Genomic DNA, 27,886 nt, shown 5'->3' on the forward strand with positions numbered 1-27,886 from the left:
CTCAGCCTCCCAATGTCATTGTGTAGGATGATTCCTTAAACAAGTGACCACTCTCCTCCACGTGCCCAGCTTCCATTCATTACCTCATAGTCTAGCCTCTTTGGCCATGTCTAAACTACAAACTTTGTCGACACAAGTTGGCTTAAAATCGCCGTAGTCAGTATATCGCTCATGTACATGTATACTTGGTTCCTTGTATCGGTGCTGCACATACTCACAAGGAATGCTAGTGTCGATACACAGTGTGGTGCACTATGGGTAGGTATTCTACTGTGCAGCTTGCCATCTTCCAGCACACTGTCTTTTAGCAACTTTTGGCATTGCATGGTGGGGCAGCAATGAGTCACACCGGTGACTGTGAGCAAGAAGTCAAGTTCCCAGCATGCAACTCACTTCATCCCATAATGCCATCCATATCTCAATTTTCCTGCCTTTTTTTAAAATCCCCAGAAGCTGTGTGGCACTTCTCACTGTCCATCATCTCTGACAGAAGCATGGCGCCCACTCAGCTCTGCACTATTGTCATGAGCATTGAAAACATAGGATGAATGAGCCTCTGATATTTGCAGAGCAGTAGGAAGAACCACAGGAAGGGGAGACGTGACAATTTTGTAGAGGACAGATTGCTCTCTGACCTAGGCAAAAACAATTCAAGGCTGTTGGTGGCCTTCACAGAGCAGCTGCAGATGGTGGAATGCCACTTCTGGGTTAAAGAAACAAGTGCTGACTGGCAGGATCACATTGTAATGTAGGTTTGGGATGATGAGCAGTAGCTGCAGAACTTCTGAATGCAAAAGGCCAAATGACCAGATCTGTCTACCAAGCCTCCAACACAGGCACACCAGAGTGAAACCTGCGCTAACAGTTGAGAAGAGACTGGTGATGGCACTTGGGAAGCTTGCAAAGCAGGATTGCTACTGGTCAGTGGGAAATCATTTTGGAGTTTGAAAATCCACATTGGGGGCTGTTGTCATGCAAGCATGCAGGGTAAATTAATCGTCGCCTGCTATGCAGGACCGTGACTCTAGAAAATGTGCAAGAAATAGCGGATGGGAACCTCACTGCTGCAAACCCAAACAGTGGTGGGGCAACAGATGGCACGTACATCCCTGTTTTGACACCAGCCCACCTTGCCACAGAGTACATCAACAGAAAGGGCTACTTTTCTATGGTTGTGCACAAGGCATGTGTCGCTGACATCAGTGTAAGCTGGTCAGGAAAAATGCATGACACTGGCATCTTTTACTCCTTGGGGAATTCTGTGCCAAAAATTAAAAATTCTGCATATTTTATTTGTCAAAATAATGCAATATAAATCATGAAAGTTTCAATTATTTGGGTAATTTATTTAAACTACAATACAGAAAAAAATCACAACTATTCAGCATTTCCTAAATACATGAAAGTTAAGTTACAAATAGTTGGTAACCAATACCCTGCATTCCAGTTATAATCCTGGGTTATCATTTAAATTACATTACAGAACATCAAACAGCAAAATAAAGTAGAATGTCATTTTAAATTGCTCAGACTTTCACACATGAAAGTCTTAAATTTTTGCTAATCGTTCTGCAGTATAAATTCAGTATTTTCATTTAAATTACAGAACAGAAAACAAAGTGCCTTCAAGTTTTTCTCACTTTCCTTCTGTCAGAAAGGATCAAATTGTACAGTGAAAAACTTAACAAAAAAATTAACATGCCCACTGCAATGAGGTTCTAATTAACTGATCTTGTCTCATCATCACAACATGCATCAAAGATAACAGTGGTTTTCTTGTCTTTAAGCTTCAGTTTTAAGTTTTCCTTTTCTTTGAGGTACACACATCAGGTAAGTATGTCTCAGTCAGTTGTGTCCTACCAGGAATGGCACCACCATTCCAGACCTGCTGTCAAGAATTTCTCTCCCAAGGGGGTGATCTGTCTTTGACAAGGGGATGTTAGCATCTGCTAGTGTCTTCGCCCATGCTGTACAAATCTGAAAGTAAAAGTTAGATAAATATTGAGTGAGCACAAATGTTTACTATCCACATAACATCTTTTATCTTATATTAATACATGTATTCATATTATATTTAGTTATGAATTTCTAGATTTTAATTTAGATTTATAGTAAAAGATCACGATTACACACACACACACACACACACACACACACACACTCTAATATTTAGTTATTTGGTTTATGCCTCTATATCCAAGGAGACTCGCACTCAATCACACAAATGCATGATTAAATTACAATTAACTGTAAAACATCACATGAAAGTACAAAAGTTACACAGTGTAGAATGTATCATCAACAGAAAACTGACCATAGTCATCACTTAAAAAAAAAAGTTTAAAAACAAGCTATCTATTCAAGATCTCAGAGCAAGCAAAGAGACTATCACTATAGCTCTTCTAAGCTACTTATCTTATTTTTCTATATTATAACTTTTTCTCATATTTCCACTCACCTCCACACATTCTTTCTCCGCCTGTGTTTTGTTTTTCAGTGTACTTGTAATGATTTTCTGATGTTTGTTTCTGCCTTCCTCTTGAGCCGCACCTTCCTTCAATTTGTGATTTTTTGATGCAAAATGATCCACAATTACAGATAATCGGTCATGATTAAGAACAACATTGCAGGATGTGCAAAATAATTTGTCCCCATCCACATGCAGTTTTGTAGGAAATTCTCGAGCACGAGAAGCTGGTGTAGCTGTTTTTGCTGCATGATGTGAAGACGGTTCACATTGTGCAAAAGAGCAAATATCCCTTTGCCCTTTAGTAACTACATCTGGACATGGCTGGCTACTTTGGGAAGTGCTTGGTTCTGACTGTCCTGACATTTTATTGACTGCTTGATAAATGTTTTAAGTCTTTTTTTTTTAAAATGGGTAATTAAAATAGATCCTGAGCTGTAATCTAACCCCACTATACCACTGTGGCACAGGACGAAAGTGAGAAAGCACATGGATTTTCCTATCTGAGGATTCCCTTATTGTCATTTACCGTAAGTCTTGTTTACACCACGCTGGCAATGTAAAGGTGCCCTAAAACTTTTACATGCGTTTTGTGCTCCTTGGGGAATTGACTAAGAATGGGAACAATGCACTAACAATAGGAACATTAAGGAGTCCGGTGACACCTTAAAGACTAACAGATTTATTTGGGTATAAGCTTTCGTGGGTAAAAAAAAACCCTCACTTCTTCAGATGCAACATTAACAATAGGAACATTAACAACTATGCAGGCAGGCTGGTACATTTTCTGCTCTGCCTGAGGTGACAGAGCCTGCATCATGCCTACTTCCAAACAACCCAAAGCCCGCCGCATTAGCCAGTTGAGAGGGAGTCTTTCTTGCTCGTATGCAAGCACACCCACCCCACCCCCAGCAGCGACTGACATCTCCCCCCACCGTGCTGATTTACGTCTCCGCCAGCTACTCTGAACAGACGCACCCGGGCTGCTGGGGAAGGAGCATGTGTCCCCCGCAGATTTCATTGCTTCCTCATTTTTCTGCAAGGAAGCAAAGAAATCTGTGTGGGACATGAATTCTGCGTGCATACAGTGGTAAGGAATTCCCCCAGGAGTAATCTTTAAGAACACAAAACTGTTTGGAAAGCTGCAAGGAGGAACATCCTTTCCTGACCAGCAGATTACCATTGGGAATTTTGAAATGCCAACAGTGATCCTGGGGAACCCAGACCATCCCTTGCTCCCCAGACTCAGGAAGCTGTACAACAGCCACCTCAACAGGACCAAAGAAAGATTTAACTACCAGCTCAGCAAGTGCAGAATGACCGCTGAATATGATTTTGTTAGACTGAATGGACGCTGGCGGTGTTTACTCACAAGATTAGATCTTAGTGAGAAAAATACCCCAATGATTATAACTGCCTGCTGTGTCCTGCATAATACCTGTGAGGCAAAGGGAGAAAAGCTGCCACTGGGGTGGAGGGCAGAGGTGGAGCAGCTGTCTGCTAGGTTTAACACAAGTGCTATTAGAAGAGCTCAATGCAGAGCTATGCAGCTGAGGGAGGTCTTGAAAGAGTAATGTCAGCCACAGTAATGTGGTCTGGTAGAATGGGCTCGGGGAGGGGGGCTGAGGGATTGCCCCTTGGAGGGACGCAGGGTCAGGGTGCAGCTGGTTGAGGATCAGTGGGGTGGGGGTCTGGGTGTTGGGGGCTCCTGATGCGGGGGGGGTTACAGGTGCATGGGTGGGGGCAGGGGTCACTGTACAGGGAGCTGCTCCCCCTGTCCACCCAACCCTTGTGCATCTGGAACCCCCTGCACCCACCCCCTCGACTTGGAACACCCCCCGCCCTGAGTCTCACCCCTCCCATTCCACCCCCGTGGTTCAGAGCTTCCTGCAGCCAGGGAACGTTTCTGGGGATTGATCTGACCCAGCCCTGGCTTCTCCGTGCAGGGAAGGGGGAGGGGAACACCATCTCTATCCTTCCCTCCCCCCCACCCCCACCAGCTGGGACTAATGTCCCTGGGCAGCCAGGGCATCCCCAACCCCCGCCCCCCTGTGATTTACCTCTCCCCTGCCCCTCAGCTGCCCAGACGCATCTGAGCTGCCAGAGAGGGGTGAGTGAGTACTGGTGCAGCTTCTCTTTGCTTCCCCACAGAAACCATTTTCTGCAAGGAAACAAAGGAAATCTGTGGGGCTACGGGGAGAGTATTTTTCTGCTGTATTGCAGTTGCGCAGAATTTCCCCAGGAGTAATACTAAAACCATTGCAGACTCGTGTGGGAAAGTGTCCTACCGTGGGGGAAGAAATAAGACTGCCAGCTCTAGAAAACTTTGGGAGACGATTGCAGGGTACCTCCACGAAAGTTTCTAAGGAGGATTCAAGGGACATCCCTGTGCACATAAACAAAGTGCTCTGCATGCCCCTCCCCAACTAACTCTACAGCAGAAAGAAAAGCAGATAACTCTACTTCTGTCTGTTGTGTCTTCTAGTATGAGTAAATTAATGAAAAGTCACTACATGTGTCCTGCTACACTGGGGTCGGGCACCATCTGTATATTTAAATATTGTACTGGGGAATGCATTCACACACTTACCCGAGGTTCCGTCCCCTGCATCGTGCTCAGCTCCCAGGACTGACTAGACTGCAGTGGAGTCTTAAATAAATCCTCACTGGTGGCATAGTTGGACACCCCAGTCACATGACCCCTATCCTTCTCCTCCTGTTCCTCCTCCTCCCAACTCACGACAGGTGTCTCACAGCCTCCACGCAGATGTGCACTATGCTCTGTGGGGTGCTGGTGGGGTCTCTGCCAAGTATGGCACGCATCTCAGTTGTAAAAGTGGCGGGTCTGCGGCTCGGCACCAGATCAACAATTGGCCTTCTGATATGGCTGCAGCAGTTCCTTTGCTTTCACATGGCACTGCTGCTGATTCCTGTCACAACCCTTTGCCTGCATCCCCCAGGCAATCTGCTCATAGATTTCCCCGTTTTCATGACTACTCCATAGCTGGGTTTGCTGAGCCTCTTCTTTTCACAGGCCCAATACCTGCTGTCTACTTCAAGCAGGGGCACAACTGGATCGTATAGCTGTCATGGTCGGTTGAGCAGCTGCACACAAGGGAGAACTGATAGGTGTGCTTGCCAAGCTGCACAATCAGGAAATGGCATTTCAACAATACAAAGGATTTATAAAGTGAGAGAGGGTGGCTTCCAGTCTCAGTGACCCCTGGGCAGTGGAGCTCACAATTGTAACCAGAGCAGTTAGCGTCAGGCATTGTGGGGCAGTTGCTGGAGGATTGTTACAGTGAATATAGGCCATGTAGTGTCTATACTCACAATTCATCAACCATAGGACGTTGACCATGGCTCATTGCCACGCAGGGAGATGGTGCTACTGCGTAGCTGTAATGGAGCACTTACATCGGCAGCAGACAAATTAGAGCATAGACACATGCACAACTAGGTTGACACATGGTGACTTACATCGACCTAACTTTGTAGTGTAGACCAGGTCTTTCATTCATATTCCTAAAGCGCTACCATACCAGGATAGCAGTGTTTACAGACAAATATCATCCTATTTGAAGGCCCAAAATTTGACCTACTTTGACCCCTTCCTTCACTCATGGGTTTTCTTCGGTATGTTCAAGGGGAGAAGGATTGGGGAAACTAGTATTTCGTGGCCACTGCGGAGGTTCCCTGGCAGAAAGAAAGGGAACAAAAGCAGCAAGGGAGAGACAGGGGCAAAGGCAGCAAGTGAGGCAGGCCCTGTGCTGCAGCAGACTAACTAGCATGCAGTTAACAGTTGAGAGAAGTTGTACCTGACTGCAGGTCAACATAAGGAAGTAGTTGCAGAGCCAAGGGAGTAGCACTGCACCATCTGATTTTGTAAGGAACAATTTCTGGATTTTCTCTATCTTAGTTTTTTGAGGTTTTTTTGTGCTTTACAGTCTCCCATGAGTAACTACAAGAAGTCACTGTTAACGCATGAACTTTGTTCTCATGCTGCACAGGAAATGGAAGTTAAACTTTGTTAACCCCAAAATTGTGCTGACAATCCAAGACTGTCTGCTTCTTTCTTTTGAGCAGGGAACTGAAATTCACATGAACCCTGAACTTGTCATCTCCACCACTCAAAATACAGTTTGAAAGATCTAATTTGAGGACATCCAGCCTGATCAGTGCTGTTTTAAAATAAATGCTTTCAGATAGTCCAAAGTTTGGAAGGAAAGAATGTATAGCTCTGGATACACCTAGGGAGCACATCTATTGAGTAAGAAGTTGCCATTTATAGACAGAACCATACAAGTGTCATCTACCCCAGTCCCTTGCAATCAAGGCAGGACTATATAATAACTATACCATTCCTGACAGGTGTTTATTTAAGCTGTTCTTAACAACCTCCAATGATGAAGATTCCACAACCTGCCTAGGCAATCTGTTCCAGTGCTTAACTACCCTGACAGATAGGAAGTTTTTCCTAATGTCCAACCTAAGCCTCCCTTGCTGCAGTTTAAGCCAATTGCTTCTTGTCCTATCCTCAGAGGTTAAGAAGAACAATTTTTTACCATCCTCCTTGTAACAACCTTTTATGTACTTGAAAACTTATCATGTCCGTCCCTCAGTCTTCTCTTCTCCAGACTAAATAAACCAATTTTTTTTTAATCTTTCCCCACAGGTCGTGTTTTCTAGACCTTTAATCATTTTCGTTGCTCTCTGCTGGATTTTCTCCAGTTTATCCACATCTTTCCTGAAATGTGGTGCCCAGAACTGGACACAATACTCCAGCTGAGGCCTTATCAGTGCAGAGTAGAGTGGAAGAATTACTCCTTGTGGTCTTGCTTACAACACTTCTGCTAATACATCCCAGAATGATGTTTGCTTTTTTTTTTTTTCCCCCTTTTCCTTCCACAACAGTGTTACACTGTTGACTCATATTTAGCTTGTGATCCACTATAACTCACAGATCCGTTTCCTCAGGAAAGAATGTATAGCTCTGGATACACCTAGGGAGCTTCCTAGGCAGTCTTTTCCCATTTTATATGTGTGAAATTGATTGTCTCTTCCTAAGTGGAGTACTTTGCATTTATCCTTATTGAATTTCATCCTATTTATTTCTAGTTTAATCTCATTTTGTACTTTGGCCTTTCTAAGGCTTGGTCTACGCTACAGAGTTAGGTTGACATAAGGCAGTTTAGTGTCTACACTACATAAGGCAGTTAGTGTATACACTACAGCCTTGCTCCTGCTGATGTAAGTGCCCTACTACACCAACATAACAACTCCACCTCCACGAGAAGCGTAGGGCTTACGTCAGTGTAGTTAGAGCAATGAAGTGTCTGTATAGACACTATGTTCTTCACATTGGCTGTTGATTGTCTTGTCAATTTCACATGTGGAAGTGGGGAGGTGAGAAGCCCAGGGGGCAGCTGGGCTCCTGGAGGGGAGCTGAGCAGAGTTGAGATCCCTGGCTCTCAACCCCACATTCTCCCCATCTTCAGACGGTGGAAACACTCCTAGTGAGGACGCGCACCACTGACAGAAGGGTGGACATCAGCCACTGCAGTAATTAATGTGTTGGTTATAAGTCAACCTAACAGAGGTCGACTTAATATTGCAGTGTAGACATGCCCTAATTGTCACTGTTCAAAGTAGAACACTACTTTTTATACACTTTTTACACTCTTCTCAGTGGTGCATATTTAGAAATTAGTTAGCACAAACATTTGCTGCAGTAGAGATTTTATTTAACCCTTTTGTCTTTTATGAGCAACTCAACTGTATTTTCTCTTCAGGGTCATCTTTGAAAAGATTTTGATTCCAATTTTCTCAAGTTCCTCTCCACTCAACAACTAACTTCAAAATGGTTCTGTTAACTAGTAATTCAATGCTTTAATTTCTCATAAATGGCTAACTTAATATAGTACGCATTTCCATTTTGCTATGTACCCTAAACAACTTCCAATCTCTCCTGACTTCCCCCGCCTCCAGTTTCACTGTCCTCTGTATGTCCTTTTCCATCCCCCACTAGGACCAAGATCTTAGGTAAAAATTTCAAAAGCACGTAAGTGAGTTAGGAGCCTAAGTTCCACTGAAAATCACTTTTTAAAAGGGGACTTGGGTTTCTACATCACTTAAGTGCTTTTGATAATGTTACCTAAGATCTTTTGTCCATCTGCTTCTTCCTGTAGCTTGTGCTCTGGAGTTGAAAACTTGGAGCATGCAAGATGATGTGATATAGGTGTCCTCTTAGCCCAGCTGGCTCTTCTCCCACTGCCTATTCATCTGTAACACAGAGATCTTCTGTTTGCAGAAACTATTCCTGCAGTGGTACTTTTCCTAGTCATACAATGAGAACTCCCAACAGCAAAACAGTCTAGGAGAGAACAAGTACTGCTTTTAAGGGAACAAATACCACTAAAGAATCAATCATTTCTATGTCGTAAGATTATTTTTATATACACACATATACATACACACCCCTTTTGGAATAGAAATAATATTAAAACTCAGACTAATTGGGGCGTGATTAGAAGTATCAGAAATGTGAGGAGGTGGGGAAAGAAAAGAAAAAAGATGACAGAGACAGAATTAGGAGGATTTGCTTTATCTATAAAGAACATTAATAAAAATCTACCTCCGTAATATACGCAAGTTAAGGTTATAATTTTTTATGGGGGTCTGTCAATTAAAAAATGCCTTCATATTAAGAGTTTATGTCACCAGATCCCTTTGTGTAAAAAAGCCTTATGTACAGTTGGAGGTACATTATTCCAGTCATTAACATGGGCTCTATGGAACCTTCAGATAAGGGAAAAACCCCAGTGTGCTGTCATATCACTTTCTGATTCATTGTCTACAGACGCTGCTTGAACAGATCAGCTTTACATACAATTGAATCAAGTGAAAAAACGTACATTAAAACTATGACTTAGTGCAAAATTAAAATGCTTGTATGCCAAGAAAGTGGAAGAAAAAAGCTCAGAAAATAGCATGCAATATTTTTAAACTGTAGATATGCTAAACCATTTTTCAGCGCTAGCACCATACTTGATTCAGTAGAAGTTTAAAACTTGCTAATTACAAACAATAAAATATTTGAGTTCATTATCTACAGCAAGGAGCTGTTTCAAAATTATATATTCACCCTTTGCAACTAAATTACCTACCCAATGAGAAACAAGTCCATATTTTCCAAAGCAGCTGACTTACCAGTACAAAGTGCATAGAAACTACCTTTTTGACAGTGAATTAATCATGCTTTTAGGTGGTCTGTAAAATTTATATATCCATATTTATTGCATTCAGTTTCTCTTGAACAAACAACTATTTTCCTACACATTTGCTTAAAAGAAAAATTTGCATGGTAGCAGAATTATTAGAGCAACATGAGATAGACCCATTACAGTTAACAGCATGTCAGCATTATCTCTAAAAACCCCTATCTTCAGGAATTTATAACAACTGTAAAACACATGTTCCTGGCTGAAACTTGACAAATAAGAGCATAATGTATCTGTGAACATAATCTAAAATTTAAGGGAGAGAAATTAAATTTTGCTAGTCTTTAGAGCATAACAAGATCTAGGCCTCTGTAGTATTTAAAATAAAATGACCATATTATTAATGGATGAAGATCTTATAGGGTTATCATATGTCCGGATTTCCCCGGACATGTCCGGCTTTTTGGTGCTCAAATACCTGTCCGGGGGGGGAATTTCCAAAGAGCCGGACATGTCCAGGGAAATAGGGAGGCATAAGCCAGGGTCCGCCCAGCACGATCCGCCGGGTCCGCAGCGCAGCCCAGCTGCCCCAGCTACAATGCTCAGGTGGGGAACCAGGAGGGGCTCGGGCTTCCCTCACAGGCGGGGACCCCCCGGCCACTGGGGGACCTTCCTGTGGCCCCGTTGCCCCGCGCAGCTCAGAACCCGGCGCCGCGGGAGCTGTTTCCCGCAGGGACAGACAGGCCGGGGAATTTGCTCGGCGTCAGGAAGGAAGCTGCGACTGGGGCTGCAGGGACCCGCGCTGCGGAGCGTCTGAAGCCCCCAGCAGGTAGAGGCTGCCGGGTGAGCGGGGGAGCAGGGCAGGCGGGGGCATAGAGGCTGCAGGGGTAGGGAGGTGGAGGGGCTGCAGGGCGAGTGGAGAGCAGGGGTCTCAGAGGCTGCAGGGGCAGGGGGTGGAGGGGCTGCAGGGCGAGTGGAGAGCAGGGGTCTCAGAGGCTGCAGGGGCAGGGGGTGCAGGGGCTGCAGGGTGAGCAGGGGTCACAGAGGCTGCAGGGGAGGGGGGGCTGCAGGGCGAGTGGGGAGCAGGGAAGCACTTAGCAACCCCCAACCAAGATCAGAGTGGGAGGGAGGAGGAGGAATGAAGGGTGCTCAGAGGAGGGGGCAGAGTTGGGGCAGGGGCTTTGGGGAAGGGGCGGGGTCGGGGCAGGGCTGGGGCTGGGGTGGGGAAGGGGCAGAATTGGGGCAGGGCCAGGCCCCTGTGGAGTGTCCTCTTTTTTCAGTGTTGAAATATGGTAACCCTAAAGATCTAATACTATGAAAAGACATTTCTTTCTGAGTAGTTCTCAAACAGTAATTCCCCTTAATTTTGTGTGGCCTCCTCAGCATGGACTGCAATCATGAAAAAAGCTAATCTTTACAGAAGAAATCTAAAACTTAAAAACAAAGGAAATTATATAGTTTTTTCCTCCATGTTTTGTGTATCTTTGCATCTCCCAGCACACAGCCTGAGTACAACAGACTGTGCTCCAAGGCGGTCAGCAGGGGCCAAGAGACATGGAAACCTCATCTTGACCACAGCACTGTAATGAAGCCACTTGTGACTACACATCTAGCCTATAGGCTGCAGTTGCCTTGCATATGGTATGCATCACCTTTTGGCAAGATGGTGAGGAAGATTGGCACCACACAGCAACAAATCTAACACCTTCTCTAGCACCCTACAGATCCCTGCTCTAAGGCATACAGGGGCGTAGGCTCACTGAATCCTTCCCATCCTCTGCAAAGCAGAACTGCAGTAGTTTCATATCTGCAAAGACTAACAGGGAGGAGGGAAAGTAAAGGGGACAGGAGAGCATATATAAGAGTAGAGCAGTGAGGATTTGTTTTGCTACAAATATTAAACTACATAAGCTACCTGGAAATTACTAACATGAAAATTGGTAATGTTTATAAAATATAAAAAGATGACTACCTTATATTGAAAAAATAGGTTTGAAGAACAAGAGCTCGGGAATTTCTGGCTATAAATCTAAAAACATGTGAATGAGGGACCATTTAAACTGTATTTTTAAAGATGTGTTTTACTTTCATTTTAGGTTGCGGTTTCAATCTTCATAAAAGAGGAAATAGCTTTACACAGAAGGATGATTTCTCACAACATGACATGGATAAGATATCCAAGCCATAGCTTCGACCCATCTATCAGAATAGAAGACCTCATAGTTTCTCAAAATGTCATATCAAGATTTATGCACTGTTACATTGCCTTCTTTGTACCAACAGGTTTAATAGCTGGCATATTTATCCTGACCGTCTTCATAAAGAACTATTTGCGGGATAGTGGCTTGGAAAAATTAGACATATTTCTTTTTTATTTCACCATCAGCAATATTGTAATGATATTTTTTTCATTTACTGTCATAACTAGACCTGACTATTTAATGGCAACCCAGTTAGAGTGTGGAGCTCTGTCGTTTTTTTTCAATGTGAGTTATTTCAATTCTCAGTATCTTCTGATTTTGATGCTTCTTGCTTTTTTATTCAGTAGATTCCCACCAAGGACCGTTTTGATGACCAAAGCAACTCAAAGTCCAATGTTATGTGTTGGATTTGTACTAACATGTGCCTTCTGCATATCACTGGTAGTGGTGGCATTGCTAGGCACAGATAACTACCACAAAGAAACAGCCTGCCAGTTAGATCCATTATTCGCATGGCCTGAATATGAGATTATTAAATTCAGCTTTGGGTTTGGAATTCCATTGTTTTTCCAGATACTCTGTTTTATTCTATTTTTTGTTAAAGAAGCACAACCAGAAGCTCCAACCCAGAATATTCAAGCTTATCTGGCTGTGCTGACTATAACCATAACAATGTTTGTATGCCGTCTGTTTTACAACACTATGATTCTCTTCAGGACCACATTAAAGATACACAAAAGCATTGGAACCCCCAAGAACGAGCTAATGATGAATATTGCAGAGATAGTGTTGTTTAGTGAGAACTGCATTAGTTTGATATTCATACTTTGTCTTCATAAACCATGCCAGGCTGGAATACTGAAAATCCTAATGAATCTCACAAAAGTTTGCAGAAAAGATACTACCAACAATCGTCCTGAAATACCAGTAACAGATATACGTAGTGAAAATGGGTCTCACTGACTTCCCTCCCCATGCAAAGTATTGAAACATTTTCACTTGTTTTATCAAGAACTGTCCATTGGTTTTGGCCCAAGACTAGACCTACCTTACAAATATCTGAAGAAAAATGTTGTTTGGGACCTACCGTCAAGGTTTTTAAAATGAAAGGAACTGGTTTATGTTGGAATTTCTCTAAACCAAAACAAAAAGTCTAACACATACTGATGCCAGAACAGCATGCTTTCTTGAGGACTTCGATGCACAAGCACGGAAATAAACAAAAGCACAGCAAAAGCATCTTTACCAAAGACAAAAATCAGGAGGGAATGACATTCTGTTTTCACAACTGTATTTCCATGCAACTGGAATTTAGTGTACTAGAGATGGACAATAGTTATGTATTATACAAATAATGGCTAATTCGAAGGGCCATAGCAGTAAAATATGCCCCGAGTGAAAAAAGTCTTGAAATTGTGATATTGGCAGAACTGTGATATATTGTAGATTATTCCATAATTAAAAAAAAAAAAACACAGTGCTAACCTGAGAACATTCTCTCCCCTCCATCCACCCTCCCTTTTGGAGCCCATCAGGGGATTTTTTGCCTTCATTCCCCTTGTGGACATAGCAGTCTTTTGAGAGAGAGGAGGAGAGCTCCAAGATTGTCTATTTATCCATGATAGCCTTTGGAGAAGTGGACAAGTTAAAGTATCTCAAATACAAGGCAACTCTGGACCAAAGGGAAGACTTCAGGACCCTCATGAGTCACAGAATTAGGACAGAGAAACAGGATGGCAAATTAAGCCCGTGTATAGGAATGCAGGATTTTTTGTTGATGACTTCAATGCACATGCACAGAAATGCTCAAGGTGCTATAAACTCAGCATTAAGACTGAGGATAATTAGTGATGAGTCTTGTGGGAAGATGGATCCATTTAGCTCCATCCAGATTATAAAGGAGGTGAGAGTGTCTCTTTGAGCAAGAGAGAAATAAAGACCTAGGGTAATGAAGGCCCTGGAGGTGAAGCCTGTAGGAAGAGGGAATCTTACGATGAGTTTTTTTTTTTTAAAAACAAAAACAAAAAACAAAAACAATTATAAATAAAGGTAGACCCCAAGAAGAGGAGAGTTTGGATTCTAATGCAGGTTCTGTGTACTCTGCTGAGGACAGGGTAGTACTAACATTTGGTACTAGAGGTGGGATTCCCTAAGACCCACTGCACAAAGAAGAAAAATGGAAGAAATTCTATATGAATGGTAGAACAGCAACTACACCATCAGCCAGTTCAGAAAGTCCCCTTGCAGCATCAGCACAGGCTGAAGTCCAATAACTACCAGTTTCAGATGCAAATGAGGCTTACCTGGTTTCTTCTGAGTGGGTAGTTACTGCAGTTCAGTGGGACAAGGAGTCAGGAACTATACATTTAACCTCCCCTCCTCCGCCCCCCTTTTTTTGACACGGCAGTGCAAGCTTCATACGAGGCTTTGGACAAGCATGTGGCCATAGGTTACAAGGCTATTGGGACTTATTTTGGACTGACTGGGAGATCTCATAGGAGACTTACCAGCAGAGATTTTGAAGTGAGCTCTTTCTGTCAGGGGTGCAGCCACATACCTTTGCTCAATATTTGATGGCTTGGGAACTCATTGGCTCAGGCGTAATACCCAGATGGTAAGGGAACAGATGGATTTTGCAACAGTGGAGCAGTGCTGGAAAGTCTGCCTGAGAGGGTGAAGGCTTGTTTGGACAGCTGGTGTCAGTGCACCCTGGTACAGGCACACAAAGAGGACTAACTGGCACTAGAGATAATCACAGCCATGTCCTAAAATAAAGGAGGACATCCAGCTGGACAGACAGTAGAACTGCCACATAGAAGAACAAGGGAGCAACCAAAAAAGATGCTTGCCCAGAATCCAATAAAAATCCAACACATTTGACCTACTGTCCATTTCCAGGGTGGACAACTTACACATATAAAAAGTCCTGCTGTTTCTGGAGCATGACTACATGGACCTATGTGGTCTCACTAAAGCCATAAGGACCGGCCTTCTGACAGAAACAGAGTGCCAATACAACTAGAAGGGGGACAGTACAAGACCTAAGAGACTTGGGAGTGACCAAACATAAGTTAGGAGATCTTAGTCAAGAATGAGATACTACAGGCAGCAGAACCTATTAGATCACTTGTGTCAGCATGGGATTCCTGGACAGAGCCCATGACTTGTTTCCCTATTTGGGAGTCATATGAATTGATTCTGTCCCCCTCATCACCATGGCCTTCTTGTCAGGCGGGGAGACTAAAGCATTTCCCTGCAATCCAGGGCATGTCCTGGGTCCTTGATAATGGTCATGACAAGGAAAACACCATAGGCAGTGAGGTGACTAGGTTTAGTGGCAGCAACATGAGACTGGGAATTGGGTCCCGCATGGGTTGAACAGGAGAAAATGAAGGTGAGCATACCAGGGAGGGGCTGGAAGGTATGTAATAGGGTGATGGACTAAAACCCCTTATTGGAATATAGATGTCATCCTAGGATCAGGTGCTCAAAACTTCCCTTAAGATTCAGGGTAATCACTGCTGGGACATGATAGCAGGAAGGTCCATTTAATTCCAAACTGGATATAAGAGGGTGGGAGTGTCTCTTTGGGCAAGAAGGAACTAGGACAGAAGGAACAGCCAAGGGGGGTGAAGAAACTTCGGCTAAGGTTTATATGGTTATGGTTTTTAAAGTTATCACTAACAGGTGTGGGGTAAAGGCTATTTACCAAAAGACTAGTGTGCACTTTCCTTCCCTTACCAGCAATAGCTCTGTTAACCACCCTTTCTCCTGCCAGGCTCACCTAATTTGCTGAGAAATAGTCCACATTTATTTCTGGCCATATCACCATAAATTAACCAATGGCATTAGTTAAAAAAAAGCCAAGGGTGAATATTATGTGAAATGTGTACATATGCTCCTAGGCACCCAGTTTGCTCTGGAAAAAGCCTGTGTCTTTCATTGTAATGCAAGAGATCTAGGCTGCTGATTGCTGGGGAAGTTGGGTGTGAATTTTAGTGCTGATGAAATACATTGGAATGGCAGCTCTAGAGACTAAGGACTTGCCTTCACTGCAACATTTAGCTCAAATTAGTACATGTGAATTACTCAACTCAAACTAGCCTAGCTCAAGTGAGCGTGATCACATGCAAAACACCACTGGATCAAAGCACAAAGTGATTGGATTAACAGTTGACTGATTCAAGATGCTGCATCCCCTATTGCATTGCTAAAGTCAGCAGCACTGGAACTTCAGACCACACCAATTGATGGAATAGCTAGATCAAAAGTACCACTTAATGTAGTTTAGAGATTTTTAAATCTGGGCATGAGTTGTGTTGGAGGCAAAACTTGAGTTACACCACAAGCTAACAAGGTAGCAAGGATGAGCCCTGAAGCCCTCTATATAGTCACAGAACATATACACCTCAGACACTAACAACAAAGATTTCCCCACAATGTCCCACCAATAAAACTAAACCTGACCTGCAACGATCACTTCGTGGGGTGAAAGGATAGGTTTTAGCCTTGATTCCTTAGTTTTAGGCACTGATTGGCCAGTGATGGGGCCAATTAATGCCAATGGTATTGGTGGGTTTTATGTGGACACATGTCCACATACCTGGGACATGTCTGAGAAATGAGACTGATGTATCCAGCAAAGGCTGCCAGGCTCAACTGGGATTTCCAGAAAGCACTGTTGTTTCTTTGCACAGTGGATTGGTTTAGTTTTTTAATTTCTTATTCTATTTTTATACTGATTGCAATGTGAAAGATGGATGATTACAGAGTTTTAATGTTTTGTGTCTTTTTTCTTGAAGTTTTTACAAAGATAATTTACCAGTGATCCAGATGGTCTCCATTTGAGAACAGATTCAATTTTTTAAAATTGCTAATAAGAGAAATGCATTTGCTTGCCAATAATTCTGGAAAAAGCTGGTCCATAAAATACACACTATTAGAGGTTTTCAATACTTCCAAGAGGCATGGAAAACAGCTACCCACTCCAACTCAGATCACAATCATGGTTAGTAACCGGGGGAAATCACCAGAGACTGCCTGGGGTTGGGGAAAGGGTGGGGAGTGGGTCCAAAGGGAAAGGATGTCACCTAAGGGTTTTTTTTTAAAAAAGAAGGTAAAAGTAGTGTTTGTCAGGAAAAAGATGGGGGGGGAGAGAGAATTTGGGGAAGAAGAGAACAATCTACATCCAAAAATAAACTACGTACTCTGCTTATACATTTCAATTATATCAGAAAGATAAACATCCTACTTTATATTTTCTACAGATTTACACTTTGTTAATTTCAGCAAAGTTATAGAACACTATTACCAATGCCAATTTTTCTGTATATGGAGATGTTACTTTTATATTTACTTCACAGTTTTAGACTCAGACTCATAGACTTTAAGGTCAGAAGGGACCATTATGATTGTCTAGTCTGACCTCCTGCACAACGCAGGCCACAGAATCTCACCCACCCACTCCTGTAATAAACCCCTAACCTATGTCTGAGCTACCGAATCATGGTTTAAAGACTTCAAGGTGTGACCCGTGCCCCACGCTGCAGAGGAAGGCGAAAAAAGCCCAGGGCCTCTGCCAATCTGCCCTGGAGGAAAATTCCTTCCCGACCCCAAATATGGCGATCGGCTAAACTCTGAGCATGTGGGCAAGACTCACCAGCCAGACACGCAGGAAAGAATTCTCTGTAGTAACTCAGATCCCACCCCATCTAATATCCCATCACAGGCCATTGGGCGTATTTACCGCTAATAGTCAAAGATCAATTAATTGCCAAAAATTAGGCTATCCCATCATACCAGCCCCTCCATAAACTTGTCAAGCTTAGTCTTTAAGCCAGCTATGTCTTTTGCCCCCACTGCTCCCCTTGGAAGGCTGTTCCAGAACTTCACTCCTCTGATGATTACAAACCTTCATCTAATTTCAAATCTAAACTTCCTGATGACCAGCTTATATCCATTTGTTCTTGTGTCCACACTGAGCTTAAATAGTTCCTCTCCCTCCCTGGTATTTATCCCTCTGATATATTTATAGAGAGCAATCATATCTCCCCCTCAATTTTGCTCCTCTTTCCACTGGGTACAGCTTCCCTTACCATCTGGGAATGCTCCAGCACCTATCCCAGTCCTGTCCTCCAAGGCTCAACTACTGTGCACCTCCCAGTGCTGTCTCAGGGCTTGTCTTCACTATGGTGGTAAGTTGATCTAAGTTATGCTACTCCAACTATGTGAATAACGTAGCTGGAGTTGACATAGCTTAGGTCGACTTACCCCGGTGTCTTCCTTGTGCTGTGTCGACGGGAGATGCTCTCCTGTCAACTTACCTTAATCTTCTCAGGGAGCTGGGGTACCAGGGTTGACCAGAAAGTGCTCTGCCATCAATTTAGCAGGTCTTCACTAGACCCGCTACATCAACCCCCATTGCATCCATTGCAGCAGCATCAATCTCCCCATAGTGAAGACCAGCCCTCATACTTCTCTTGGCAGATTCTAGCAGCCTTCACCTCATACACCCCTGAGAAGCTCTAGCAGGCTCCTCCGCAATCTGCAGCCAGCAGGGGAGACTGCTTTGCTGGTAGCATGGAAGGTGGGCTGCACTGCTTGGATTCCTCCTTGCCCTGCTCTCACTGAATAGAGTAGGCTCCTACTCAATTACAAGCCCCACTCTTTCTACACCATAATGGCGGGGATACAGGGGTGAGGCTGCTGTTGCCAAATTATGTGGGAGTGATAGCTACTCTTATATATTTAATCTGTAAAACTATTACTAATACATGAGAGCACACAGGAATTGCAGTCATTGAATCCTGTATGTTAAAAATAAATAAAATTCTTAAATGCCATTACATACTTGACTGAAAAATCAAAACACTCAATTGTTATATAGTCACAAATAAGCCTCTTGTAAAAAAAAATCACAATTAAGTAACTACTTCTCTTCTCAGTCTCACATATCCCTAGACAGAATACCAGTAATTATCAAGTGCATTCTTAGCAACAATAAAGTTGATGACGTACGTCAGGAGGTACCATAAACTCCAATAATAGCATGACTGTCATTTAATATGGGTTGTTAAGATACCCTTTACTATCAAATGTGTCTGGAATATCAGCAAAGCTAAGGAGATAGAAGGTGTACAATGTTCAACAGCCACTAAAATTTGTTTGAACCATTTTATATCCCTTTTTACAATGACAAGGCTGAAGATACCACTGGATTAATCAATAACATTGATGTTATAGCTGGACAAACAAATCTACGTTTTTGAATATGATATGAATATGTTTTAAATTTTTTTTTTTTTTTTTTAAGAAAAGTTCAGAGAAACTTCAGTAGAGTATGACCCCTTCAGACTACAAAAAAAATGTGTAATGAATATAGAACTCATAAAAAACTAATAAAATAATGCTGTGTTTGACTTTTTTCTGTTTTATGAAAAAAAGCTACTTAATGGCGAGTTTCAAAGAAAATATCTTGGCCATTTAAAAAAAAAAGTTTGTTTTATCCAAAATGCCAAAAGAATTAGTACTTTGTACAAGATTATGTATTTTAATATAAAGCCAACTGATGTTTGGAACTTGGAAAACAAGCATCTTAAATAGAACCTTTATTTTGGTGACGCTGTCCCCTCTATAACTGATCACATCACAGGGAGGCAGCATTTTTGCTGCAACGGGGCTAAGAAATGCCCATCATCCACTTATCTTCTCTGTGCAAAGCCCTTTTACTCAAGTTTTACACAAGAAAACAAATCTCTTTCCTCTGTTACTTAAAATAAAATAAAAAAAGACACCAAAACAACTCAGGGAATTTTAACGATGTTTTGTAAACATGTAAAAAAGGCAACAGGCTGACTACTTCTATCCCAAGTTGAACCTGTAATTTGAAATCCCTTTGAAAATCCTGAACATGAGGATACATGCTTAACAAGACCTTCTGCAGCCTACCTTAGGAGAGTAGCTACAGAATACTGTATAGAAGTTGAGCAGTGAGTGGCATTTTACAGTAAAAGTCAGACCATAAATATAAAAACAGAAATAAAACAAAAAGCTCTGAACATTGTGCATATGAACTTTAGTTTTGTTCTTTCAAATGAGAAATAAGGGTTTAAAACATGCATCTCGTTTTAGAATGTTCTAAGACTTTTTCCAGTTATGACAGAACAATTCTGACAACCAGCAGGTGGTGTTTGTGCAATTGTCAGCTAGTTCTCTGCCCCTGGAGATGAAATGCAAAACTTCACCTGCCATAGTGGGGTTTGGAAGCAAGACTGATTCTCCAAATCAACTGCATCATTAAGCTTATTTCATACAGGTGGTTTTGAGCAGAACTAAGCAGAGTCAAGTCGAGGATACACAAAATGCAAGGGATTAACAGAGAAATAGGACTCTCAAAGAGGATAGGAAAATTTTAGTCAAGTTTTCAGATCATTCATTAACTAAACTACTATTTTTCTAAAGTTCTAATATTTCTCTTTGGACTGTGAAAGTCTTTTAAACTCTTAGATAAACTGAACTACTGCTATAGATGCACAGTAAAATATGTTTAGTTGCTACTCAAAATTAATCTTTGAACTGGTGCTCATTTGAATCTACAATTTTATCCTCCCTCAAAAACAAAGGAAGGGTAAAATGAAAGCTATACTAAGCATCGTAAAGATAGTTGATAGATATGAGGGAAAAGATTAATGTCTAGTTCTGGTAAAGAAAAGGAACCAGCAGAAATGGGGTTAATTCTAGCCTTAAAAGGAAGCCTGTTCAACACCACACTTCAAATGAACACAAATTAGAACGACCCTGGGAATCTATAAAGCCATGTTTTATTACCAAGGATCTGCAGGAAGATCTGCATTAGCTGCAAAACAATGACACTCATTTATTTAGGATGTTTAACAGAATATGATTTTATATGGATTTTTTGTTACTGAATTGTTCAGCAGGTGACATTCAGTGCAGCTTGGTATCACCTAAATAACATTAAAAGTTTTGACTGCTGGTATAGCTGAAATTAACATATCCACTAACAGTGTATCTGAATATAAACCAGCCTTATGGCGTTTGGAAGAAAATCAGATCCGAACAAATGACTATGGATGGACACACAGGAATTAAAAGGTAAATTCTAACACTTTACATAGCTACAAACAATCTAATCGTTGAGGGTATTGGTTTGGTTTTTGGTGGACTTTTATGCATAGTTAGATTATCTTTACAGATCTACCTTTCTGAAACATTAATTTTTTAAAATATTAATGTCCCCTTCATTGCATCTGAAGCAGTTTATCATCTCATTCAAGAACAAAAATTGTTTCTATTACGAATATTTCAGAAAAAGGCAACAATTCAAATATACATGGCATGTTTAGATCTCTAATTGAAAAATCAAAATGACCTCTGATAAGCAAAATTTCATAAAAATGCTTTTGTATGAACAAAGACTTGCATTGCAATAATGCCTCAAAATATATCCTGCTAATTACTAGCAATAGCTGGAATGATTTTTAAGTTATTAAGCCAAAAAATAAATTTCATAGAAGATATTTTAATTCTGTCCAGTTCTAATAGCCTGATCTTTTTCTCTCCTGGGAATGTGCACCACCAGTATTTTAAATCACTAAGATTTTAAAATAATAAAAAGATAAAGCATCTATTAATTCATGTATTTATCCAAGCATATCTTTGCATGTGTTCTACAGGTATACATTTTCACTTTTATAGTACAGAATAGAATGTATTCATCTTATTACTAACAGGTTTATTACTTTTAAAACAAAATTATATAAAATCAACTATAAAAATATTTAAATTTACCAGTTTCTTGCCTCTTTTTTTTTTTTTTTAACTTGAAAACTTTTGCCAAGATTTCAAGTTTACATACATTTACGTTTATAAAGTTCTTATTTTTCACCTTGGTGTGTTGTTTTCAACGCCATTCCCATTATGGAAATTAATGCAGTATAATTTATTGCAAAGAAAATAAGGTTAAACATGAAGATGGTGTAAATTAATACAAATTCACATTATCTCTTAGTTTTTAAAAGATGTCTTTTCCTTCTGTCTCTTTCTCTGCAAGCAGAAGGTACCAAGGGCATTTCATCTGTCTAGATTTTTTCTAACATTTTTGCAGCCAAAGCCTATGCTACTTAATAAGCTTGCTATTTGACTAGGAAAACAAAGAATATGATACATAGGAAAGTTCCTCTCTTCTACTCCAGAGATTGATGGGTCAACTTCACTGATTTATCCCCCTCTCATATTTATCAATGTTAAGAGTTCCTGATTAGCACACAATGTTTGATCAGGTTGCTCCTAATAATCTCTCTCTCTCATGTACATTAAATGCTTTTTTTGCTGAACATTTGTTTATATGTATTCAAGCATCATGTTCCTAAACACACAATCACTTGTGTACGTAAGTGTAAACCCCCGATCCATATACCATAGAATGCCCGAGCTTTAAAAAAGTTAAAATAAATCATCTAGGCATGAGTTTAATAATTTTTCATTTACTAATTGCAGGTCCAAGGATATTCAGTAATTGTTAAAAGGAATCAACGAACCTAAAATACTACCATTTTCCAATCTGCAAGAAGGAACATTTGTGAAGAAACATTTGTGTATGTGCAATTCAATGACCATAAAGTTCAGAAAGGTCCTGCACGATCTGAAACATAAATTTTCTCATTTGCTTTGTGCATGGCATCTTACAAATAGCAAATTTCTGAAACAGTTTACTTTTCTGTAACTGATAAATTTCAGCCAATTTCAAGCCTAATTGGTTTGGCTTCCATTCCATTTCCAAACAGATTAAACATTTTATACAAAAAAAGTAAACCTCTTTCCAAATCCTTAAAATGCTTGCTGTAACCTCTTTGGAAATCCCAACAATTTAACCATTTTGGCACTGAAAGTCAAAGCGTGAATACCGATGTAATCTTTCCAGCGGAGATCCTAACCATGGAATCTTACACAGGAGCAGTATCACCATTTATTTGTAACAGCACACCTTTTGAACTAAATGGATCACACTTATGTAATGAAAGCATGTCTTCTATCTTGGCTGATAAATCAGAAGAACACCAACAATACATTATTGGGCTTTTCTTATCATGCCTTTACACTATTTTCCTTTTCCCTATTGGCTTTGTGGGAAATATTCTGATTTTAGTTGTGAACATAAGTTTTCGGGAAAAGATGACTATTCCTGACCTGTACTTCATAAATCTTGCAGTAGCTGATTTGATTTTAGTTGCTGACTCCCTCATTGAGGTTTTTAATCTTGATGAAAAGTATTATGATATCACTATAATTTGCACTTTCATGTCTCTGTTCCTTCAGATCAACATGTATAGCAGCATTTTCTTTTTGACATGGATGAGTTTTGACAGATACATAGCACTTGCAAAAGTAATGAGGTCCAACATATTTCGGACTATGCAGCATGCTAGATTAAGCTGTGGCCTCATATGGATGGCATCTATCTCTGCAGCACTAGTGCCATTTACAGCTGTACATTTGCAGCACACTGGAGAGGTCTACTTTTGTTTTGCAGATGTAGAAGAAATCCAGTGGTTAGAAATAACCTTGGGGTTTATAATTCCCTTTGTGATCATCGGTCTTTGTTACTCATTAATTGTTCGAGTTCTTATAAAAGCACACAAACACAGGAGTCTTCGACTACGGCGCCAAAAGGCTCTTCGAATGATTTTTGTAGTCGTCCTGGTTTTCTTTATCTGCTGGCTACCTGAAAATGTCTTCATTAGCGTTCAGCTTCTTCAAGAGAAAGGAAAGACTCTCTCTTCAGGCAACCAATCTTTTCGGCATGATTATCCCCTAACAGGACATATTGTAAACCTAGCAGCCTTTTCTAACAGTTGTTTGAACCCTCTGATTTACAGTTTTCTAGGTGAAACTTTTAGAGACAAATTACGGTTGTATGTTGAACAGAAAACTAAAATGTCAACGTTCAGTCGTTTTTGTCATGCTGCCCTAAAGTCAGTCATTCCTGACAGTAATGAGCAATCAGAAGTTTAATTTAGTAGTGCTGTATAAAAACATAAGTGAAAATTGCACAAATATAGAACAAAACGCTTGCTACTAACAGTAAAATATATGTATATATAATACCCTGCTGAGTATTGAAGGTTTATACTCTAAATATTTTTATGACAAGACTTGAAGGTGGAAGAATACATTTTAGTCAAATTTATATTTAATTATCAACAGGATTACTAAAGGCTGACAAATAAGGGGCCTTTAGTTTGCATTATACATGTATGAATGATAATTTACCAGAAAACATTATCAGACTAGGAAGAATCGAGATAGCAAAGGAGCTATTCTCTGATAATTGAGTTGTCATATGCTAGGTGTTCCCATTTAAATAATGAAGCTGCCACAACAGTGGGAAAAAACTCATTACAACACATTGATGTGGAGGTGCAGAAAAAAGTTATTGATTTTCCATCCAAATATAGCCATTTGACAACTTTGCTAAGAACTACTGTGCTGTATGTACACAGTGTTGGATATGCTTTCTGTTCTAACATACATTTCAGGCATTGATTTTTTTGTTTCTCTTAATGTAATATAGAACTAGGATGAAGATTTTCTCTCTAGTTTGTAATGTTCACATCAACACTTCATCAAATCTGAAGTCACGCATAGTATCCTGCTCACCTTTATTACCTTAGCTCAGAGAATCCATCAAAACAAAATTTACTGCTTCATTTTATTTTTGAATATTGTCCATAGGAAAATGAGGGTCTTTTGTCACAAGCACAAACTACAGATTAAAGTGTCCTAATTAATGAAACTACTGCTATCTTCATTTAATTTGTGTGTGTGTATGTGGTGACTGACGTAAATGTGTTTGTGTGTGTGTGTATTTACACACATTTAAATTTTAATATTGTAACACTGTCTTGGTTGTAAGAATGGAATATTGGGTTTTTTTGGTTTTTTTTTAAACTTGCCTTCTGCAAAAAATGACAGTGTAAGAAACGCCCATTAAAATGTTGGAAGCCTCATTATTTTTGGAATCACACAATTTCTGCAACTGAGAAAATGATGAGCCATCAAGTCTTTTTCCAAATCCACTGGCCTTTCTGGATCTTAGATACCTGCTGGCTTCTTTGTGGATTTTCTCCTTCACAGAAAAGTCATATCAAGAAATAAAATCTTAGAGTTACGCAGTGGATTGGGGGGGGGGGGCATGGAACTTTTCCAAATTCTGCCAGCCTGAGCTTTGAACTCAGATGCCCTGGCATATGACATGTAACAGGTTACTGCAAAGCCTTCACACAAGGTGCTATCAAGTCTTAAAGATCACCTTACGACCACTAAAAAAACCTCATAAACATTAAATCAGAGCAGCACTGAAATATTACTTGTTATGTCTCTGAAATGCACAGAAGACTTACTACACATATACAATCGCCTCTCTATGTTCAGGCAGTTACACACGCAAATCTCTCCAAACTGAGATAAGAGCCCTTCGTTCCTACTTCTCGTGTATTCTACATGAGCATGGTTATGACATACGAACAAGGGTTTTTTAGATCATTTTAAAGAACATTTCTCATGAAATTACATTTCTTCTGAAATACTTGAGCTTCTTAATGGAAGCTGCAGTCACAAAGGACTTGACCAATAGGTACCTAGGTGCAACTGGTTGATGGGTGGATTAACGACACATTTAGCTAGACAGATATTCCTCAAATTGATTTACATGAAAACTGTATGTTGGTGTTTCCTATACCTGTTTGTTCTGGTGTTATTTGCATATTTTCGTCATCCACAGCATCTAAGGAACAATTTCACTTTTGCACATCTTTCCCGTGGGAGTGTGAATCCCTCTCCTCTCAGGGAGGACGTCTGGCTTTATCATGACTTGTACGTGTAGAATGCGTTGCTATACAACACTTAGCAACAAATCTCCTATATTTCTGCTATCTAACATGTGGTATTCTGTCCTTTTCCCACCCACTTCCATCTCTGTAATTAACCAACATTATTCACCAGCTATTGATTTGTCAGTGTATATTAACTTCATCATGGAAAGATTGGCATTTCAACTGACATAGAATCAAAGGAATGGATTCTTCTCTCAGGTAAGCACTGCAAATGATAAAAGTCAGCCACCACTCATGCATGTAGAAAAATCCTGGATTCTTCCTGGCAAATGACAAAATATCTTATCTGTAGTAAAAAAAAAATCCCAACCCAAACCAAAAAACAATACCATAGATCAGTGATTTGATTTGATTTAAACTCACAAGAGGATTGCCTATTCTGTTTTTGGAGACCCAAAGGAATGTTGTTTCTCGTTATTCATGGATTGTAATTATATCTGTTGGATCTATGTGTTGGAAGAAGGCCTTTTCATCAGCACGAACAGATTATACAAAAAAGAGAAAGCATTTATGTTCAAAGATCTACTGTGGTAGCAAATATTAGCAGAGCTCCCCTTCCTGTGCAATTAGCTGTTTCTACATTGTGACAAAGTTCCTCCTCTATCTTGGTGGGTCCTGCGCTTATTGGCGGATTTTCTTGCCTCAGAGATTCACCATGTGGGTTGGGGAACAGCCCAGAGACCTTCCCCTCTGGGAGAACCCACAGTCCAGGACAATTGGGAGGTTTGGGGGGAACCCGGGCCCGCCCTCTACTCCGGGTTCCAGCCCAGGGCCCTGTGGACTGCAGCTGTCTATAGTGCCTCCTGTAACAGCTGCATGACAACTACAACTCCCTGGGCTACTTCCCCATGGCCTCCTCCAAACACCTTCCTTATTCTCACCACAGGACCTTCCTCCTGGTGTCTGATAACGCTTGTGCTCCTCAGTCCTCCAGCAGCAGCAGCACACCCTCTCACTCTCAGCTCCTTGCGCCTCTTGCTCCCAGCTCCTCACACTCGCCCCACAAACTGAAGTGAGCTCCTTTTTAAAACCCAGGTGCCCTGATTAGCCTGCCTTAATTGATTCTAGAAGCTTCTTCTTAATTGGCTCCAGGTGTCCTAATTAGCCTGCCTGCCTCAACTGGTTCTAGCAGGTTCCTGATTACTCTAGTGCAGCCCCTGCTCTGGTCACTCAGGGAACAGAAAACTACTCATCCAGTGACCAATATATTTGCCCTCTACCAGACTCCTGTACCCCACTGGTCTGGGTCTGTCACAACATGTAAAACATATTGGGAGATCACAATCACATACACTATTTACCCACCCAATCCCAAGTCCTTGAATGTTCTATACATGATAAATGTCTAACTTTGGAAATCAGTAATTTTTGACACTGCATCTTCAAAACTCTGAAAACCTTTTGTCGTCAGCTATTGTTAACGTTCAGATACCACAATGACACTTAGAAATATCTAGGCAGGTTAGAGTGTTACAGAATGAAAAAACAATGTGTAATGTCAGGAATTACAAAATATGCAATTCCTCTTACTGACATAATATACCACATTTAGACCCAAAATTACAAGTATGCCTTACCAGGATGAAGAAAAGCAGTTTCCTGCTGCCTACACATTTTAGCTTTGAGGATAATTATGTTCTTCTTGAAATCCTAGATATAGTTCTTCAATTACTCACTAAATGAAGTCCTCTGCTAGGGTGCAGAAAAAGCTCACCTCCTCCAACCACTTCTCTATCTTCTGTTTTTTAAATTCACGTAAATGAAGTAACATTCACATAAATGCCATTCAACTTCTATGTTTACTTTATCATCTACAGCTGCAATTAAACATAATCCACCCACACCATCCAGTGGCGGATTAATGATTTTGCCGCCCCTAGGCCCTGACATAATTGCCGCTCCCGGCCCCATATGAACTTATTAAACATCAATATTTTCACTTTTTACTTCACTATTACTTTCAACTATTTTTTCTGTCTCACTGTTGGCTCTAACTGATACAACACAGGAATCTATTTTGCGCATTTTGCTACCATTTCATTTTCCCTTTCTTTCTTTTTTATAGCTTTTTTTTTTTTTTTTTTT

General features: G+C 40.9%; 2 protein-coding genes across 6 annotated transcripts in view; one reads left to right on the forward strand and one right to left on the reverse strand.

Moving 5' to 3' along the window:
• GPER1 (G protein-coupled estrogen receptor 1) overlaps positions 1-24,916 on the forward strand; it is a 68,214-nt gene extending 43,298 nt beyond the window's left edge. Inside the window, exons 2-3 of one of the 2 annotated variants that reach the window (XM_065560045.1) lie at positions 11,784-21,002; positions 22,407-24,916. In XM_065560045.1, the coding sequence (XP_065416117.1) occupies positions 22,845-23,921 (1,077 nt within the window). In that variant the 5' untranslated portion in view covers positions 11,784-21,002; positions 22,407-22,844 and the 3' untranslated portion in view covers positions 23,922-24,916. Of the gene's footprint in view, positions 1-11,783; positions 21,003-22,406 lie in introns of those variants that run through there. The other variant, XM_065560046.1, reaches the window with a different exon arrangement.
• The window catches only part of C10H7orf50 (chromosome 10 C7orf50 homolog), a 196,069-nt gene that overhangs the window by 138,307 nt on the left and 29,876 nt on the right, over positions 1-27,886 (reverse strand). The window lies entirely within an intron of this gene.

This window comes from Chrysemys picta, chromosome 10, assembly GCF_011386835.1.
Source record: "Chrysemys picta bellii isolate R12L10 chromosome 10, ASM1138683v2, whole genome shotgun sequence".
Lineage (NCBI taxonomy): Eukaryota > Metazoa > Chordata > Testudines > Emydidae > Chrysemys > Chrysemys picta.